Genomic DNA, 20,919 nt, shown 5'->3' on the forward strand with positions numbered 1-20,919 from the left:
TTTTCAGGAAGCAATTAACTGCTTGACTGAGAATATCCCTGCTTTTTATTTTATCTAAAGCTCATGGGTGGTATTTTGAAACATTTAATTGAACTCACTCAGTCTTGATTATGGTTTGGGATTTCCCTCTGTGTAGGGCGATCCATAGGGAATGCCATTCATACCAACACTGAAGAAGAGCACGATGACTCAGCTGATTAATTGGCTTTCTTTTTTCTTATTGAGAAGCAAGGATTTGCCTTCCCCAAACGCTAAAGTGATCATTGTCAAGCTCATGTTATAACTTACATAGCCTTGGTCACCCCTGATTCATGTTCCAAGAGAAGGAGATAACCTGTAACCTATGCTCCGTTACCCAGCTGTATGACCGATAGCAGCACTGCACCCGGTGTTTTCTGTTCACCGTGAAGTCCTTGGCATTTGTGGGGAGAAATGTTTCTGTTCCTGTTACTTTCTGATCAAGATTCAGCCCAAATTTGGAATCAACCATAAACCCAGGGCTTATGGGTTCTGACAGCAGTCTGAATTGCTATCTAGACAAGTAGCTACTGAAACTGGAGCACCTGTATTTTGCTAGATAAATACAGAGAATAAATAAAGAACATGGCACAGAATCTGTAGATGGGCCATATCTCTAATTTCCATTCCAAAAATTTGCTGAATTTATTAGCCAAGTTAACAGAAGAAAAAAAAGGCTACTTGTAAAAATCTTAAGTAAGCATGGAGCTTTTTTCTTTTCTTTCATTAATAGGTAAATCACAACAGAAACATAGCCAGTGTACAAGCAATGTATGTGATCATTGTCATGAAATGCCTACAGTGTCAATGGACTTAATGACAGTTAAACAAATCTCAATTAAAGGCACAGTGATTCTAGACAGACAAAACACATCATTCTCCCAGCTTCCCACTAGGTAGGTCTCCAAGCATGGAAAGGTTGCCAGCTATGGGGAACAGTTTAGAAAGTTAATGACAGCAAAAATGGGATTCACTGGAGGCTAATGCTAGCTCCAGTAAGCATTGCCAGAGGCCTGACATGAAGAAACAAGTAGCATTTCAAGCAGACTGCAAAGCCAAGGGAAAGATTAACATCTGTCAGAATCAGCTACAGATAAGATTCTTACTGATCTTTGAACGTTACGTAAATTTAGAAGGACTAAAAGGAAATTTAAGGAAAATAATCACCTGTCTCTGGATTTGGTTTATAAACGTGAAATACCTCTTCCTACATTTCAGCTATACATTTTCAAATAGCTGTGTGTGATGTAGCTCAATGTTATGAGGCAGAAGAGGTATTTCCTCCAACTTATTCACTGTCAAGCTTAGTCTTGTACGAAAAGCAGGGACAGGGAGCAGTTTTGTTGCTGTATCTACCATTGCTGTTACTAGCTTCCAAGCCATTGAGTTTTATGTTTAGGCTATTTTGCTATGGATTTTGTTTCTGCCTTATCCATGTCTATCTCTACTAATAAGATTAAGACGTTGCTCACATTCTTCTAATTAAAACATTGTAATTCTGGGAAGAGATTCCAAGTCTTCTTTTAGCAGGGTAATCAGTAGATCTGTGAGTTCAAGTTACCATTTTTTAACACCAAAGTATGCACAAAGATAGCATTCTTCCATGCAGGCCATAACTCTTTATCCACACTGGTTTGAATAACATGGCTCCATTTTGTAGCAGTGGTATCAACAGTATTTGCTGCAGTGCTGTCTCAGGCTGAGCAGTTTACAGGTTTTGCAATTGCCATCCTTCTCAGTAGTTTAAGCAACCAAAGGCTCTTCATATCTTGTCATGCTAGGAAGATATGTGCATTTGTCTACAGCATTTTTTCCTTATTAAATTGGAAGAAGCATGATCTGAACTTCAAGCTGTATTGCTCTTACCAGCTGTAGCCTTCAAATATTATTTACAAGTCATTATTTCTGTAGCTTCTTATTCCTATAGCAAGTTACCATTCCACAACTTTCAGAAGTACCTCCTCGCACTCCGACTCCTTCCCCCATATCTTCTATAAGATAGGTGATGCAGTACTAAAATAAGTTTTTGTTTAATCAGCTTCTGCAAAATTGTTTTGATGACTGTAGGGTGAGAAAACCTTTACAGCAGTTTACTCTTCCAATTTCTAAGACTTCACACATTCAATCTATTGATTCTTCTCACTATGGAAATGGAAAAAAGGTTTATACCTAATATAATAAAGACAGCAAGGAAAATAATATGCTGGTAAACACAATAACAGTAGTCTTCTAATTCCGGCTTACTTTTATTAGCATTCCCCGATTTCAGACTCTGCATACCAGGAAAGTCAGTGAACCCCACAGTAATTTGAAGTGCAAACAGCACAAAGATGTGCAACAACATCAGCGATTAGCATTGCTCTGCAATTTAGGCATTCAGATTTATTCAGACTTAGAACAAGGCCAAAAAGAGTTCTAGAAAAAGTGGTAGAAACATGCAAGTGCACAACTAAAAAGAAAGAGATGCATCTTCCCCTTTATACCTTTTGGTTGTAGATAAAGCATGCATTCAGCAACCAGATGACACTAGAAAACAGAAAAAAAAAAACATTTAAGAACCCTCCAAATGTTCCTAACACAAGTGTGTTGCCAAATACAGATTTATAGGAATTGTTGAGGATGACAGGTTTGTCCAACTCCCTGTTTCCTGTTCGGAATCAGAGGTTGCTGAAGGCTGAACTTCATTTAAACTTCTTTGCACTTTGTTCTTTGCTTAAAGGATTCCCATGAACTAGGGAGTGAATAGTACAAGAAAGGATGGGATCTTTTCTTTACAGTTTTCTGATGAACTGTCCTTTTGCACAAAATGGCTGTATGACCAGAACTGTACAAAGAACACAAGCATTTATTTCAGAGACAGCTGCAGACTCCCAGCAAGGGAGGACATCTCGCACTCTGTGTCATCCTTCACTTGCTCTGCGTATTACTGATCGCTGTCGAGGCTTTGTGTGAGGTATGGATGTTGCAGAGTGGTCAGGCTCCAGAGACTGCTGGTCCAAGAGCCAAACAAATCCCTTCGCAGACTTAAATTTCACCTTAAATGTCATTGAACCTTAAATGTCTGGGTGGGGAAGAAAAACCTCCTATCTTAAAACATTCACAACAGCTGCCTCCCCTCAAACTCTGACATAATACAAAGACAGCAAACTCCTACTCGCCCACTGCTCACTGGGTCTGTGGCCAGAAGCCCACACCATAAAGCTAAAATATGGACCCAGTTCAAACTGTCTTTGCTCTTTGGGAGCATTAGTCAGATATTTTGTGCAACAGCTGCCTGACACACTCAGGATTTTGGGAGTTTTGCACAGTGTAGAAGTTTGGACTGTATTTTTTGGCCTCAGGTTTAGTGTCAGGGTCTCAAGTAAAGCAGAGCTCAGATCCTCAGAGCATAGGAATGAAGTAACCTCCTTCATTCAAGGATTCAAGGAAATTCAGTACAAGGAAATGCAGTTTGATTTAATTTTTGTGAATCTGTACGTTGTTGCTAATGTACAGAATCCACCATGTTTTGTTACTACCTCTCTTTACAGTTGCCAGTGGCTGTCTGGCACTGCAACTGTGTGAGCCGCTGTGCAATGCGTCAATGCAGTAATGGGTAAATACCTTCCACAGACAATCAAAGTCAAGATGCTTAGGACAACAAGAGGTCTAATGTGCACTGCAATGAAGACTGGGTAGGGCAGCAACTCCAAGGCAGCTGGTCTCAATGTGCGAAAGCAGAAGGCAAGGAGAATCGCAAATAAAGGAGAGGACACAGGCAGAAAGCATGTGAAGCAGACAGCACTGGGAGCTGGAGAGAAAACAAAAGGGAGTAGTCAAGACATAGGCCTGACCAGGGGCAGGACTGAGTTCCAGAGAATACAAGACTTCACCAGCAGGAACATATTGCTTGGTCCTTGAGCGTGCTGGCAGCAAATCATTATCAGATTAGCACAACTGTCACACAGAACAGCTGCTCTGTTTAGCCAGGGAATGCACAGGTCTGTCAGGCCCTGATGGAACGGTTTAGTGCAAGTGCCTGTCATGTGTGTGTGCTGCTGTACCACTTAATCTTGGTAGCAGTCACAGGCTGGACTTGATATTGGTAAACCCATTCTCCTATTGCTTTTAAATCCATTCATTCCATAAAGAAAAGTGCAAAAAAGGATTATGGTAAAGAGAGAATGTATGGAGTACAAACACTGGCAAAACCACACCTGTGTTTCTACCACTTGAGGCTCACATGCACACACAAAAATACAACGAACAAAGAAGGACAAAGAAGTGCAAAGAAATAGGATCTGTTTCCCAAACTTACTGAACACTTCTGCAGATCAACTTTGCAATGGTTTACTCTGCTGTCAATTAATCAAGACAATATCCTAGGCTGAACACAGCTCAGAACAGAAAAAAAACAGATACAGGGAAAAACATGTAGGTATGGAGCATTTTGCATAATGTCAATGCATTTACACAGAAACCTTAAGTAGTTTCTGAGTACAAACATAGAAAGTATGAGAGCATACAGGTACCGCAGTTCACAAAACAGCTCTGTTTCTTCATGGAAAATGATGTAGCATCATTGCTTCTGAAGTGCTAGAACTCAAAGATGAAATCCTATTTGCTTGTTTCCCTTTTCTCATCATGTCCAGATCAGCCAAAAAATTAGAACAAACGGCTTAAAGGTCTAAGCAATAGCAAGAACCTTGTGTTTTTCTTGGTAAACCACCCTAGATGTCAGGAGACTCACTTCTGTAAGAACTACTTGTGCTTCCAGAGAACATTACACCAGTTACACAGATGATACTGCAATCTGATAAGTCCTTCAGCATTTCTGTGTTTTACTTTATTTGGCAGCGTTTCCAGATATTTTTGTGGACAGCTCTGCTACAGACCCTGTTCTTAGGAGATTTTACCCGCTCATTTCAACATTGCACCAGATTTAAAAGGGTCTTGCTGTGCAGAGAAATAAAACTGTTTTTTCCACACTGTTAGTAACTTCCAGGTTTTAAGTCACCAGAAACTACTAAAAAGCTTTCAAAGTCAAAAGGTTTTCTTGCACCCAGCTAAACTATTTCCTTAGTTTAGATAGCAAAAAGCACAATTATTTCACACTTCTGTACTGGACTACTTAGGAGTTCTAGGGAAATTGTTTTGAATGCAAATTAAATAGAAAAGGCAGGTGGAGTACAAGAATTTGAGCATCACTGCATTTTACAATCTTCAGAACAAGGTCAGGCTTTGCAATGAGAAGATATACAAATATCTTCAAAACCTTTGCACGTCACCTTGTGTGTAGAAGGACACAAGCCACTGCTCTCCAGTGCCTATGTCCGGTAGTCATCCAGAAATTATGTACTTCTCAAATTTACAGGATACAACAAAGAATACATAGTCAAACTGCCAATGAACAACAGCCCAATTACTTAGGCTTTTATACATTCAATTCAACTTGGGGCATGTTGATTTAAAGAAAAATATTACCATTTTGATTTAATCAGAAGTATTATTCCCATACCTCATGTGGACTTTTAACAAGGTGGGTTAAATGTAGTTAGAATAAGGTGGGCCCAGAATGAACGTGACTGCTGTGGGGTCAATACACATTTTCAGCTGCAATGAAATTAAGGAAGTCAATTTCTAAAGCTCTTGTACGAGTTTTCTTGTCACAATTTCCATATTGCCGTGTAAAGTAAATAATTAGAAAGTGAATTCAATCACTAGTAAGGTAATCGAATTCCGTAGGTCTCACAAAGGTAAAATAGATTTAAAAATAGGAAAGAATATCCTAGAACTGCAAAAGGAAAAAAAAAAAGGGGGAGGGGGGGGCGGGCAGGGGGAGCAAGGGGGAAAAGGAGCATAGCATAGCTACTGCTTGGCAAGAATCCTATGTTATTCTTCAGGTTCTTCACTTGCTATAGGAATAACTTCTACTGATGGATTTGATAAGCTGGTGGTGAGGCCCATTTGATTCAGTGCTTGTAAAATGATTTGACATTGTTGGATGGAAGATCCTGTATATGCAATGTAATATCCTGTTTCAATATTGACTATTTCTCCACTAATCTCAGCAATCTCTGAATGAACACAAGAGCATTTCCATTTTGTAAGGTGGAAGTTTTATTTTGCAACCCTTTGTCTATATCCTTAAGGGCTTTTTAACAGAAAAAAATCCAGCACATCATTTTGAACTGCTCTGGCTACAAGACTTTTTATCAAGTGGAGCCAGATCCTCAGCTTCAACAGAACATACATTTTAACGTTCTCTCAACCCTAGCCTTCACTGCTGCATCCTTCCTGTATTTGACATACAAGTACAGACAGACTTAACTTCCCTTTTGTATTTTCAGAATTCCTGCCCCATTAAAATATCATTGAGGCTTTTAAAATAGTTATAAAAGCACTGGAAGATTTGTAGAAGACAAAAGTCCTTTTTAATGTAAAGACTGAATAGAACAAGAAAGCCTGAAGCGCTTTCAGGCATCAAGTATTAAAAGTCAGGAGGATCTTGGCCATAACTTCTGGATGCTCTATGTACTTACATAACGTTCTTTTCCAAATTCAGAATCTAGAGAAACATTACAGATTATGGAATCTACCTTTGGGAATCTGATCATGACATACCACCTCATTTTTATTTTCTACCTCATTTTTGGAGTCACCACATTTTATGCATTACACTAGAATGCATGTTCAGTCGCTAAAAATCTCACTTGTTTGAACTTTTTTTGTACAGTGGTAGAAAAGTGAAAAATTATTTTTAAAGTGAGAATTATGAGTTTAAATAAGAACTAAAGCTAGCATTGCTATTAGGATTCAGCTGGTTCTTATTAATCAGGGTTTGGACAAGAATCAGGATTTATATTCCCTTTTGAATAACTGGAATAAGATCACTAGTTGGAAAAGTTTACTGGCCCTTAAATATATTGTATGTTTCTGCTTAACTACTTATGGATGTAAGATGGGATAGTAACATTGCAGTCTGATAACCCTCATACTTTCTTTTCCCAGATGAATTCCAGTTTGATTTTGGTAGTTTCACAGTTTGAAATTCCAGCTCTTTCACTTCTGGTCATTTTGTATTGGAAACCTCAGGACCAAATATAGCAAGCTAGACACTTCACAGAACCAGCTGAAGATTCATTTGGGAAAGGTGGGGGGAGAGAGAGAGAGGACAGGCCGTGCACCCACCCTCATGTGGCTCTTTGGACTCGCTGTTTTAAGCAGCAGCTGGGGAATGACTCCTCTTCTTGTGTTTGGCAGGACCTTCAGGTGAGCAGCAATCTTTCATGCTGGCTGGCAGCTGGGTAGGATGAAGGCATCTGTTTCCATAGACGTCAAAGGCATCCAACTTTATATGGGTGGGATGATTTATCCCATTTATGCTGCAGTAGTTTTCCTGTCAGTTAGTGCCTGAGATCTTTAGTCATTCCTTTGTGCCAATGAATTAGGATTTATGTAACCCTGGAGTCCTATAAAATATATATACAGTTTGAAGTCTGTATTCAAAGTTCCAAAGTTATCATCACATGTCAATCATTAATTTCATGATTTGCTTTATAGATTATAATATAGGGATGATATAAAACTGTGGCATGCTCAGATAACTTCTAGCCAGCATTTTTACCTAATTTTACCAGGTTTATCCCATTGAGGCCACCAACTTCAGAAGAATCAGATCCACATGCTCCTTTCTAAGGCTGTTTTCTGGCATTTATTTTCAGAAAAACTTCTCACTAGTTTTGGTAAGTGACAATTAATTCATTTTTCCTACACCTTATTTAAGGAGATTTTTATCCTGACAGAGACAACTTCTGTACCTTTTATTTAATGACTGTCAGTCTGTCTTTGTTATCTTAAACAGGATAAAATTTTCTCTCCTGTCAGAGTGGCTCTGTGCATGTCCCACACTCTACTAAAAGCCAGTCTGTCACAAGAAGAGCTGCATCCCATCACAAGTTTTCACTGGTATGGCCATCATGACCTGAAGATCATGTATTGTTTTCCAAGAGAAGCCACATTTTAGATGACTGTTGGTGACTCTAAATTCCCATGAGCATATTCCACAAGTCAGAGTATCATGATGCCAAACAGTACATTCTTAGAAACAGAAGTCTTCTGTTTGACAACTCAGCAGTTACAAAGTGAGCCTTTTAAAGTTGAGCTCTGTCTGTCCCGTGTCGCGAGTCTCTCCACTACTGCAAGAAAGCACTGCCTGTGGCTGGAGGCTGGATGTCTCCCATCAGGTAGCTTCACTCAGCACCCTGTGCTCTGACGGAATGGAGTGTCAATGAAGGTGATGGGCAATAGATTATTTTTTTTTCCTCTTTTTGGGCTTCTCTACAGAGGCACTAGCAATTTAAATAGTTATGTACTGGTTCAGGAGGATAAAAGTGATAAAACTAGGCTCCTGCAAATCAGCCATTCCCATTGCTTATGCCCCAATAAGCATAAAATAAAACCTAAGAAGAAGTGTTTTCCACAGCCTTACTGGTTTGATTTGGTGAATCTCCACCGTGCAGGTCAAGACTCATAGTGCTGTTTCCCCTTAAGTACCCAAAAGGGACAGACACGTCATGGGCTGTCAAGCATTCTTGTTATTACTCTTGCCTAGACTAAACCTGAGTCAGAAACCTAGAGGTAGATGTTTATTGCTCATCCTGTGATGACGATGATCATGGTGACATGATGCATGCTCACTGCTGCGGGGCAGCATTTTTCTCAGTCTATTGCTCTCCCTAGAAATACTCAAAGGAACGTTTCAGTACTGGAGGCATTTGGAACAAAAGGAAGTGTATGAGACACAGGTAGCTTCCAACTGGCTCTTTAGTGTACATAAAGCTCTTATTTACAGGATGAGTCACTGTAGATATAATACAGGAGTGAAATCTCAAGTCCATTAGAAATTCCCATTTTCTTGCTCATCAGCCAAGATCAAGGGAAAGATGAAATGCAGTGCTTCTGACATGGCTCTTAGTCATAATGGCTTAAGGATTCCCTTCAAAGCTTTTCAGGTCTCAGAAACTTCTTCCCTGAATTGCTACTGCTGTATTTTAATTCATATACCTGTTCAAATGTTTCAGTGAGGAAGATGTGCCAATAGACACTTTCTCTTTAACAGCAACTGCTTCCCTCATTTCTCTCTTACTACCAGAAGCAGCAAGATAAAACACACACACTACCTGTTGCTTATTTTGGTGACCCTCATGATCCCATTTGCTGCGTAGACAGTTAAGCATACCATCCATCATTGCAAATAATACCAGAAAACAAGTGACAGTGACTCGCTGCAAACCATCTACTATCAGTAGCCCTAGCACAGCACACATGCTCCATGTTGTATCATTGGGAATAATTGCTCAAATTTCACTGCTGGGTCAAACCCTATATAGTATGAACTACTACTTTTGTCATTATTTAATAAAGTAATCATTTCTCATCTCTGAAATGGAGAAGTCTCATCAAATACTTTTGGGGGCTCTATTGGCTCATTCAATACTCTGAAAACTATCATTTCCTGTTCTTACAATGCTGGTTTTCTTCTATTTCCTGTAATCTGAATTAGAAAATTGGTAAATCAGATGTGTGTTCTCACAAGCCTAATCCCTTGTTCTTCCACTCCTTCTGCATGAACTGCATGAGAATACAGAGTAACTAGGTTATCTGCACTAGGGAGCTCACTTCTGAAGCATGCGTCATCTCATTAAATTGAGATGTATCAGGGTTTCTGTAATCAAAGTCAGAAAGATGTAAATATCCTTTTTGTGTATTTTTCGCACATCCCTAAGTAGGCCAACAACTTAAAGAATGACAGAAAACAACATTCCAAATTCTATCATGCTTTAGATTACAACATTCTATGCCAATGTTTATTTTCATTTAGAAAATAATTTACTTGTTGTATTTGACTGAACCAAACTGAGCATTAATTTATCTTTCCTCTCACTAGCGTAGAAGCTACTTTAATGGAATCTGGTGAATGTGAAATCAGAAGGCTGTACTGTCTTCTCTATTAAAATTAGACACTAAAAATACTCTGTATTACAGACAAACATACCTCATTTTTACTGACATTAATAGCAGTAATACCGCATTGGCAGCCCAATTCAATTCTAGTGCTTCACTTTACCTAGTCAGGTACCACTGGAATCAGCAGGATACCCAACAACCTCAAGGCCTACAAGACGGACAGGTTCTTAAATATTATCATTGGTTTCTGTGTTCTAACAGCCTAATCAGTACTCTGTGTGCAGCAAACAGAAAGTATCTAGGATAAAAACTGAGACAAAATTAAAGCCTTACTGGTGCATTATGAACAACAAGCAACAAAAAGGCTGGTCAAAGCGTTTTGGAAAATTTTGTTCCTTCAATTCAAGCCACAGCACACTTCATGCAAGCTGAGGATGCTCCCACCTGTTTAATACTATGACAGTAGATACATGAAGCATCACAGGTGTCCTGGTATAAAATCAAGGCTTGGTCTTAAGTTTCCACTTCATGCTGGTAGAACTGCAACACAGCTTTAATTACTGATTGCTCCAGCAGGTTTTTATTTGTTTTCCTGGTCTTTCAAGCCTTACATCATGAGATTTCACAAAGCAATATAATCAGCATATTTACAGGCTAGTATAATGCTAAGATAAAAACCTAAAAAGAAAAAAAATATGGCATTCTTCAAGGAAAGCAAGAATACATTCCAACCAGACATGATGGAATTGCATACTTTTTAATAGAGTGTATATTAATCTCCACCAAACTAATAATGAGGAACTTTTTCCTGCTCACCCCATCTCCACTCAAATTTAGGAAAAGCACATGGCAATAAACACTCAGATCACACTGTCAGCAAAAGCTAATTGGAAAATTAATTGGGCTGAAAAATGAAAAGTTTTCAGTGCTGAATGCACATCCTCAGCCCTTACAGCTCACTATAGAAAACTATTCTGTGTTTCTGAATGGAAAGTAAGTCATTATTTTGCAAAAAATCACATTTTTTTTAACCTATAAAGTTTGGTGGCTGGAGCTAAATCATGTGCAATTTAAAAATAAATGTAAATGTTTTAGCTGTTTAAGTGAAGTAATCGCTTAATCGAAAATGATCACTCTCATTTGTCTCAAAAGAACGAGTATGAAATTCAGCAGTAGTGCAGCCTGACTATTAATGACTGAATCCTGTTTTCTAACTTACAGCATTTGGGGGACTCAGCCAATATAGAAACATTAGGAATCATCTTTGTAGAGCTGTATGAGACACTGTAAGGCAGGGATTTGCCCCAGAGGAGATGGCTGTGATTTGATAGTCGGAGCCTTCATTGTACTAGTGCTGTGTTTGTAAACTAAGCCTTAGAGGTTCTCGCTACAGCAGCACTGGCTGGCTGTCAGCTGGCCTAGCAGGGAAGCTTTGTATACGCTTGTGGCTAAAACTTCTATTGTTCTTGGTCATGACAAAACACATTTTGCTTCACCTCCCAATGATTGTTCTAGAAGTATCACGCTCATTTTAAAAAGCTGCGTTATTGTTGATCCTGAAAAAAACCCCTGGATGACCGGTCTCTGAGTGCTGGTTCTAGTTGATACAAGGCAGTACAGCGAGACCACAATATATGCTGGAAACTGAATTACCAGAATTCATGTTCCTTTAAGACTTAAATATATCTTAACTGTATTACATTGGCAGCAAAGAAGAATGCAGGTGTTTCTCTTCATTCTATAGTATGAGAAAAAAGAAAATTGTTCCTAATCTCAAGGATGATTCTCAGTGATCTGAATGCCCTGGGACTGATGGGTACTGGGAAGTTCTTATAAGCCCCAGTGCAGACTTCCCTACTGGAAAGCTATCCATTGTTCATGATATCATGGTCAAACATAACCAGAAATAAGAAACATCAGAAGACCACGAACTTTCTGAAATGTAACTGTATGTTTTTCAAGTGAATTTCAAGTAGCAGCCTTTCATCTGACTCCCCCAGCCTTTCCTGCTGAGTCAATGAAAAAGCAAAATCAATCCACTTTGCACACAAATGTAAAAATACCCCTGAAACGTAGTAAAACATGGTGTTGATGTTCTGACAGTTACCATCAAGTATATATGATGTTATTCTGTCTAAACAGCTGATTTTGGAAGAACACATAACTGGAAGGAACCCTCCTGGTTTGGTTAAGTCCAGTCACTTCTGCTTAAAATATAGCCCCCAGAAAAGCTATTCAAAACATCAGGATTGTGACAAATGTGCAAAAGAAGTATTTCTGATTTGTTCTGACAGAGCTGAATACCTGGGGGAGGACTTTATGTGGGTTAAACATCACCACTTCTAGTCTGCTGGAGTTGTGTTAAATCAAGCTTCCATTTTCCCCTCCTTCAGAAAGCTTAAAATAAAACATTAACATTCTTGAAGCAAGAAGTGGCATTGTTCAGTGTCCTGGGCAAGAAGAGTGGGTGATGTCCTGGAGTCCAATCTTCCACGCTGGATTTCCAGTGGTATATACATATACAAGTGGTAGTCATGAAATGGAACGACTACAACATAGTACACTGGTCTTTCTCCCCACTGTAATGATATTTTATCAATGCTTCCAGGTTTGAAAGAGCTAGATAGAATTCTGTATTCCAGCAAAAACAGAGCTGCCAAATTCAGCAGCAGTTTTCACAGAGAAGTGTCAAATCTATAAACTGTTCTTGGAATTCCAAAACTCTTACATGTATCTTTACATGCTTTATATCCCAGTTGCTAAGTGTTGAAGCACTGCAATCTGAATTGCAATTGATCTGGAATCAAGAGCCACAGGTGAGGGGTTTTACATGGAACAGAGATCTGGCAACACTTTCAAGCACTGATATTCCTATTGGAAGCAATTAATTTAGTACATTCACTAAATTTTCAGTCTAAATATGTTTCCAGGCAACACACACTTTTCCTCCATTCTTCCTCACATTCTGTGGGATAACTGTTTAAAAAACTAGGAATTCCCTACATATACTTGTCTTGTTTGGCACTTGTTTCACTTACAGGTGTGTGCAAGCAAAGAGTTTTTGAAGACACAGAACCACTTGCGTTTTTTATGTGATCCATTTCTCCACTCTTACATTAAGCCCCTTGTAAGATTGCTTTTAGACTGTTCAGCTTTTACTAATGGCATCTTTATTGCATGATTGCCAAATAAGCAGATAAATAGGGAGACTGATCATCTATATTTCATTTTTATTACCTTTTTCAGACAGCCCTTAGATCAGTTGGTAAATATTGTATTTGTTCTACTGTAAACCCCCATGAAGCACTCATGTATAAATAGCATTTTACATATTTAGAATGCGCCACAACTCCTACTATATGTGCTGAGACTAAGAGATTAAAATGAAGTGGGGTTTATTACCCCCCAGGTCTGCAATCCTGAATGCATGTAAATGCTGAAGAAATACTTTAGTAGGGTATCTCTAGGAACAGTAGGTAGAGAGGAATAGTATATAGATGCTGTCTTCAGCACCATTTGAATAACACTGCATCATTTACTGGATTCTGCCACAAGCGGGAATCCGGGAATAAGACAGTAAAAGAACTTTAAAAAAAAAAAAAAACAGCTGAAAATAAACTCTTGTGGTTATAAAACCAGCCAGTTGGAAGTGAAACACTGTTTTCTTAGGGTGGCAGAACAGCTGGAAAAGTTGTTGGATTACTTTTGGCAGTGGCCGGCATATTATAGCTCTATCATTACTGTTACTAAACTGTCAAAAGTCCACTGAAAGGGTTATTACTTTACTAGTGCATTCTTGCAAAAATATAGGATACTCAATCTGCTAGCATGAAGCTTTGGATTTTAGAACTTTGTTTGACCTTTCTGACACAGTCATACCACTGTAACTAGCTTAACTCCTAAATACTTTAACACAGGTACAGTAGAACATAAGCTATGATCTACAGACAGAGCAGATCCAAGGAGTGGCCAAATCATTGCAGAAGTGTTGCAAAATGTGATACAACAGGCACAAAACCGATTGACTCCGGTGCCCTGCACTGCTTAAAAACAGACTTGGAAGATTTCAGTTAGATTTTTAAAAAGTAAGTAGCTTGTATTTGGATCTTGGTAAGAGCCAAACCCAATGGCTACAGTTACTGGCAGCCAGCTCTCCCATGGACAGAAATTGTGCAGGTGTAAAACAAATCCAGTTCATGCTTTTGTGTTAGCAGCATGTACTCCTTAACAAATGCACCCGAATCTCCACACTGAATCCAGCAGGATCTTCTGCAGTACAGGACTACCTTATACTACTCTTAGTTACCTTATTACATGGAACAGATAAGCTATCTAAATATTTAAGATTAATGAAATGCCATTCCTATCACTTTCAATGGCAGTCATGAAATTACAGTCAGAAATGTACTCTGCTGAGCAGGTGTCAGCATGCTGGATTTAAGTGGTGAAGACAATGATTTTGCTTTGATTTGGGGTCTATATGACTATTCACAGTGTAGTAAGACGAGTTATTTCTGCCTTTACAGTAGCAAAAGGACAAGCATTTAATATGTGCTTTCACGCGTCTGCAAGCTTTGTATTTTCAGTAATTCTCAAGTATCAGCCACAAACAGATAATTCTCTGCCAACAAATGGCAATCTCTTACTCTCCTTCTGATTATCTACTGAACTGATCAAGAGATTTCCCTGCTGTTGTAGTTGTTGCTTTCAGCCCATTGCTTTCCTCATCTTCCCAAGACTTCAGCAGCTACCCTTATCTTCTGGCCAATTCCTCCTAAGTCCGGGAGCAGGTCCACAGTTTATGTTGCCTCAATGAAAAGAGTATCCCAGCCAAATACCTCATTTGGACCCACTCTGAATCACACACCAAGTTTAAGGCCTTTGTCCTGTGAAAGGTCTTCAGATTCTCTCCCAAGCCATGGAGATTTGAGTATGTCTCTGGCCCTCACCTGATTCCTGCCTGAATACTAGTGAAAAAAGGAAGCCTGCCTAGAAGAGAAAGAGGGTGACTCATTGTCTTTTCACCTCACCAGTGCTAGTTTGCCAAAGGTCTCGATTAAGAGATTCCATCAGACAAGGACACACTTGGTTCACCACCTAAAATGTCATCCCAAGCTTGTCTCCAAGTTTCATTTCATACAGCATACTGATTTTCCGGTGTTTACCTAAAACTGCAGACATCCAGCACTGAGGCTGACCAGTTTGCTGGCTTTTAGCACCAGTGTCTTTTTGCCCTGGCAGTATAAGACCCTTATAACTTTTTTTTTTTTTTCTTCTTTTTCTATGTGTGAATGAAAGATCTCAGTTATCATCTCTTCACTGAAACAGACCCTCAGCTGCCTCTTTTGAAATTGCCCAAGTGGAACTTGCATTCCAAACAGTCAGCAGACTATTGTCACTGGACAACATATGAGATGTTGTCACTCCAGTCTAATGAGCTGTATGATTTTTTTTTTTCTCCACTCACCTCCACTGAATGTGACACTACTACAAAAGAGTCTAGCCAACTTTGCAACTGCATTTCTTCACACTTAGCTTAGACAATGATGGGGAGGCTAGAACTATCCTGTGGGCAGCTGGTATTTCATGTGGAATATTATTATCACTGCCAATATTACTGTATGCATTGATGAAAACTCAAAGGAGAAACTAAAGCTACTTTCCACTGGCTATTCATAATGTAGGGCAGTATGCACATCTGCAACCCCTTTCAGGGACTTCCAGCATTTGGGCATCATGAGAAGACAACGCGCAGGGCACGAGCCATGTAACTAAGGTGTGTGCATAGCAGGTTTGTGGAGAGGGAATAGATAGGTTCATGTCTTGTAGGTACTATAAATGCCTCTGGTTTTGTGTGCTTGAGTATTGACAACAGGAGTGCACCAATTTCAAGTACTGTAACAGAAAAAGGACACAGAAAAAGCTGGTGAAACTGCTGTTTGGACCAATCTGGACACAAAGAGTAGCTGCTGAGTTATACCTTGGCTGCATTTGATGGCACACAGCTAGTGGTACCTTTTGTGTAACCAGATTTTCTTCCCAGACAAAGATGATGGGGGTGGGGGTATGTCTTGGTCCTCATTTATCTATTGCTACTGTGCAAACTCAGTGTGTGACATCGGCAGGTATTGCTTCACTATGCTGCATCACTCCTGGTTTTGGTGAGCCTGGAAGATGCCTGAAAGGGATCACGAGCAGTGGACTGTTAACCAGAGTCTCGTAAAGGTGCCTAATAAAGGTAGCTCTGTCTTAGAAATGCACTGCTCTTGAAAGTCGCGAACTGCACTTTAGACAGCCTCTACACTGTAACAGTGAATGGGCACGCTTCAGAGAGCCAAGCAAGTAGATTTGTCCCTGCACTCCTACTGCCAAGCGGGGAATGGAACTGAAAACACTTATTTGTTGGCTATTTATTAAAACAAATACTTCTACTTCTAGTGGAACACAGAATAAGCAACTCCCAGACTCAGCTACGCAGTCGAACTGGCCCGATGGCATGCTGCAGCCAACCCCAGCTCAGCGTCTGGATGAAATAAAGACCTTGCTGGGGGAGCAATTTTTTGTGCAGTACACTCAGAGGTAAGCACAACACACACACACTCTGTTCTCAGAGCAGACTGAACTCATCTATTGCCAGTATCACACAATAGCCTTAATAGCTAGACCAGAAGCATTTAAATGACACTTGACCAACATACAAGCGGGGAAGAGAGCTGTTATCGTGAACTTAAACAATCATTGGTCTGTCTATCAAAGAATGAAGTTGAGGACAGTTTGCATTTAATACTCTTCGTTTTGGAAAAGCTTAGTTCTTTGACTTATTAAACAAGCTGTTTCACTGATACCCGCTAGCAAGCTATTGTCTAGCTAAAACGGGAGTTTCCACTTACTTTGTCTTTTTTTGTTCTGTCTCCAGATGTTGTGGGTAATGTTTACTTATAATGAGAGATGGTTCGCTTAGAAGTCACAGTTCTCATTAAACATCCTCTGTTTTAGTGAAGTTTTTGTATTTTTGGCATTGAAATGCCTGCAATAACCTTTGTGGCCAATGTTACAGATAGCCACGTGCTACCAGCACTAGAATTGGCAGCTGTGCATCTCCCTGGAAGTTCAGGCGGCTCCACTTGGCATGCACTGTGAACACATCTAGAAAGCACCATGAAAGGGTGTAGTAACTGATTATGTGACAAAGTTTAGAAATAACCCCCTCAAAATAGCCTGTAAAATAGCTGTACGTCAGCAAAAAAGTCTGCAATCCTCACTGACAAAGGCATACCTATTCTTTAAATGTTAACTTTGTTTGCTTGTGTTGTCATCAAGTCTAGCCCACTTTTCTAATCTGTCAGTTTCTGTTCTCCACTAATTTAATAATTCATTGAAAGATTAAATTTTGAACCTTCAGGAAGACTACCAGGTGTCTCAAATACATTTTGTCTGTCTTTGGGCCACACTGCCCACAGAATACTTTGACACAAAGAAAGGAAATACAAGACACGTTAAAAATAAAAAAAAAAAAAAGGCAAGCAGGTGAGATCTTTCTGATTTTGTGTTAATGGCCTTAAAGCAGTAGTCTTTGCATAGGCAACATAAGAAACTCAGAGAGGGGAGATAAATGTAGCTGCATTTTAGAGCAGTGAATCTTGTATAGCACAAAACCAGAAACAGCTCTTTGCTGACATTGCAACGTCTCTTTCCTATAGGAGGAAATAATAAAAAAAGGGTTTATGTATAAACACAATAGGTTGAGGCTGCTATTGGCATGTCTAAATTGTGCCTGGATTTTGTTCTGCAAACCTTTTCCATTAACATTTCTGTTGGGAAAGCTAACTCTTTAGAGATGTAATAAGCCATCTGATTCTAATTTGGTTGTAGAATAAGGGGTTACTCTGAATTGTGCATAGCCGAGCTATTGAGCTACGCCCAGCTCTGTTTCCTTATACAGACGATGATGACTGTTCAAGCACAAGCAGCATGTGGGAAAGCAGCAACCCTCAGCCTTGTTTTAAGCAAATTAAAGTAGCTTTGGAACAGTAAGGATTTTCTGTGAGATTTTACTTTCCTCATCATCATTTTATCCCCAACAATTCCAGCCCAACCGTTGTACAGACAACTGTTAATGTGGCTTTTGGCCTTTCTCTTCTTTTCTCCCCTTGACGCTGGGACTGTAGCACCTTCACCCCCTTCAGTCACTACCTTCACTTGGCTCCTTCTACTGATTTCTTAAATGCTTGCCTAGCCCTGCACAAACACCGCTGTTTATTTCATTTCAGTTCTTGTCCAAGATAAGGCTATCCACACAAGATCCTACGGGACATCTTCAGGTTCTGCATTTTCTACAAGACTGTGCTCCAGCAAAGCTAAAGCCCTGGCTGAGTGCTTTAGTGCTGCTTGGGATTCTAGTCTGAGAAAGCCGAGCAGAATGAGAGGGGGAACTTCAACAGTAATTGACCCACACCCAGAAAAAACATAAAGACATGCTGGGAAATCACAGCGGAACTGCAGAGTCTGATTCCTCTTTTACAAAACCCTGTTTGTCCAGTCTCTGTGCGGCTGCCTGCCTGCTGGCCGGACACAGTGTGATTCGGGGCCAGCTGAGGCATGTCAGGCAAAACAAGGCAAAGAGACAGGGGAGGAGCCTCACTCAGTAGTTTGCTGTTTATACCTATTAAGTCTTCACAGAGGAAATAAGTCTGCTCTTCAGTGCAATTTCAGATAATTTTTTAATCTCCTATTCCCAGGATGCCTACTGCTAATTTGTTAACCTAACGTGGCTGAATTAGTGAATACGTGATAGTTACCTAAAAAACTATTACTGCTGCTGGTCTTCTAGCATAATAATGTTCTTAGTGAAGTTTTAGGTATTTGTCTTAACGCTTTTCCACACCCAAACAGATACGCACGTTCTCCAGATGGAAGGAAGGCTAGCACTGGATCTGCTATGCCGTGGCATTCATGGAGCTCCTTGCTCATGGCATTCTGAAAAAAGGAAGATGCTTCCCTGTACATAATTCCCAGTACTATGTCCGCAGCTGGGTTTTACCTATGCTATACCCAAGATGCCAGTCCAGAAATAGCCTGTCACCACGGTGCTCCTATGTAATACCCATATTTGCCCTAATAGGCAGCTTGAACATGGAGAAATCCCATCTGCCTTTGTGACATGTGATGCCTGAGCTCTTCTGGAAAGGAGCCTGGGCTTTATCTGCCCCAAATCAGCAGTGTGGTGCACCCTGAAAGGGCAGATAGGATAGATGGAGGCTGCTGGAGGCTGCTGAGCCAGCTAGAGTGGTGGGGCCTGTCCCCATGGCAGGTAAGCGTGGCTGTTGAGTGTGTGATAATGGCACAATTCCCTGGGGCTCCCTGCCCCTCCACAAGTATCGGCTTGGTAGTCCCCACCCTAGCCCCAAGGACACCTCTGCAGACAAATTAAATGAATGGACAGCTATTTTAGCCAAGGGACTACTTCTGCTCTCACTCTGCCGGGTATTTGCAGCCAAGAGACCAGCCCTGGCCAAAAAGGTTGCTGCAAAAATCACTAGAGATTTCACTCCTGGGAACATGCTGTCGCCATATGGCCTCCACATTAACAACACCAAACAAGTGCTTCATAAACAGCGTTCTAATAACAAATACCAGAGGAATTAATAATAATCTAGCTATTATTTTCTAATGTTCTTGCTTTATTAAGAACGTTTATGCTGTCTGAATGAGCTCTTCCGGAAGAACAACATCTGGCACCCACATGAATACCTGATGAAATCCACACGATCCTGAATATCTTACAAATTTATTGTCAGCAACAGCATCTGTTTGTGCCAGCATGGCTTACAGTAACGTTACATTTTTCTTTTGTTCTAGGTGCATAGCGTAATGTCCATGCTGTACTACACTCTGATTATAGCTTTTTTGATCGGCACACAGGCAGCTCCAAAGACAGAGGGCAATGCTCCACTGGAGTATCCTGCAGAACACTCCCTGCTCAATACCCACCGGAGTAACAGACACCACATTCCCCAGGCAGCTCCACAGACGTCCCACAGCCACTCCACTTGGACGATAGGTAGAAAAGAAGCTATAAATATCACCATGGACCCAAAACTTTTTAAGAAGAGGCGTTTCCACTCTCCTCGGGTGCTGTTCAGCACACAGCGCCCCCCAGTATCAGGGCAAGGCCAGAATCTGGGATTTCTCAGCAGCGCAGGTTCTCTCAACAGGACTGCCAGGACCAAGAGGACCACACATCCCGTATTACACCGGGGAGAGTTCTCTGTGTGTGACAGTGTCAGCATGTGGGTTGGGGACAAAACCACAGCCACTGACATTAAAGGCAAAGAGGTGACAGTGTTGGGAGAGGTCAACATTAACAACAACGTTTTTAAGCAGTACTTTTTTGAGACCAAGTGCAGGGACCCTAAGCCAGTCTCCAGTGGGTGCCGAGGGATTGATGCAAAACACTGGAACTCTTACTGCACCACAACACACACCTTTGTCAAAGCGCTGACAATGGAGGGCAAGCAAGCAGCCTGGCGGTTTATCCGAATCGACACAGCTTGTGTATGTGTGCTCAGCAGGAAGTCAGGGAGACCCTGAGCTGGATCTAAGCCCCATGACAGCATCGTCCTACCCCCCTACCTCACACTGTAAATTATTTTAAGTTATAAAGGACTGCATGGTATATTTATAGTTTATACAGTACAGAAACAACCTCATTATTTATTAAACTCTTTTGGAAACCTTTTGTGGTTTGCAATTTATTTACTGGCAAAACCCTTCAGAAGATGTTCACCTTAGTCCCATTCAGCCCTAGGACTCAGAAATGTTCACAGGGCTGCTGAATAATCTTTGCTCGCCATTCTACAAAAAGAACACATTTTGCACACCGTTTTCACACATAATTCCTCTCTTCCACAACAAAAGAATTTTCCTCACAAAACCCACCAGTTTACTGTGAAA

The 20,919-nt window shown here is 40.4% G+C and overlaps 1 protein-coding gene across 2 annotated transcripts in view; it reads left to right on the forward strand.

Annotated features, from left to right (window-relative positions):
- NGF (nerve growth factor) overlaps positions 1–20,702 on the forward strand; it is a 33,985-nt gene extending 13,283 nt beyond the window's left edge. Inside the window, exons 2-3 of one of the 2 annotated variants that reach the window (XM_040616448.1) lie at positions 16,405–16,545; positions 19,825–20,702. In XM_040616448.1, coding sequence (XP_040472382.1) covers positions 19,837–20,556 — 720 coding nt within the window. In that variant the 5' untranslated portion in view covers positions 16,405–16,545; positions 19,825–19,836 and the 3' untranslated portion in view covers positions 20,557–20,702. Of the gene's footprint in view, positions 1–7,484; positions 16,546–19,824 lie in introns of those variants that run through there. The other variant, XM_040616449.1, reaches the window with a different exon arrangement.
- Positions 20,703–20,919: the final 217 nt, after the last annotated feature.

This window comes from Falco naumanni, chromosome 17 (genome assembly GCF_017639655.2).
Source record: "Falco naumanni isolate bFalNau1 chromosome 17, bFalNau1.pat, whole genome shotgun sequence".
NCBI lineage: Eukaryota > Metazoa > Chordata > Aves > Falconiformes > Falconidae > Falco > Falco naumanni.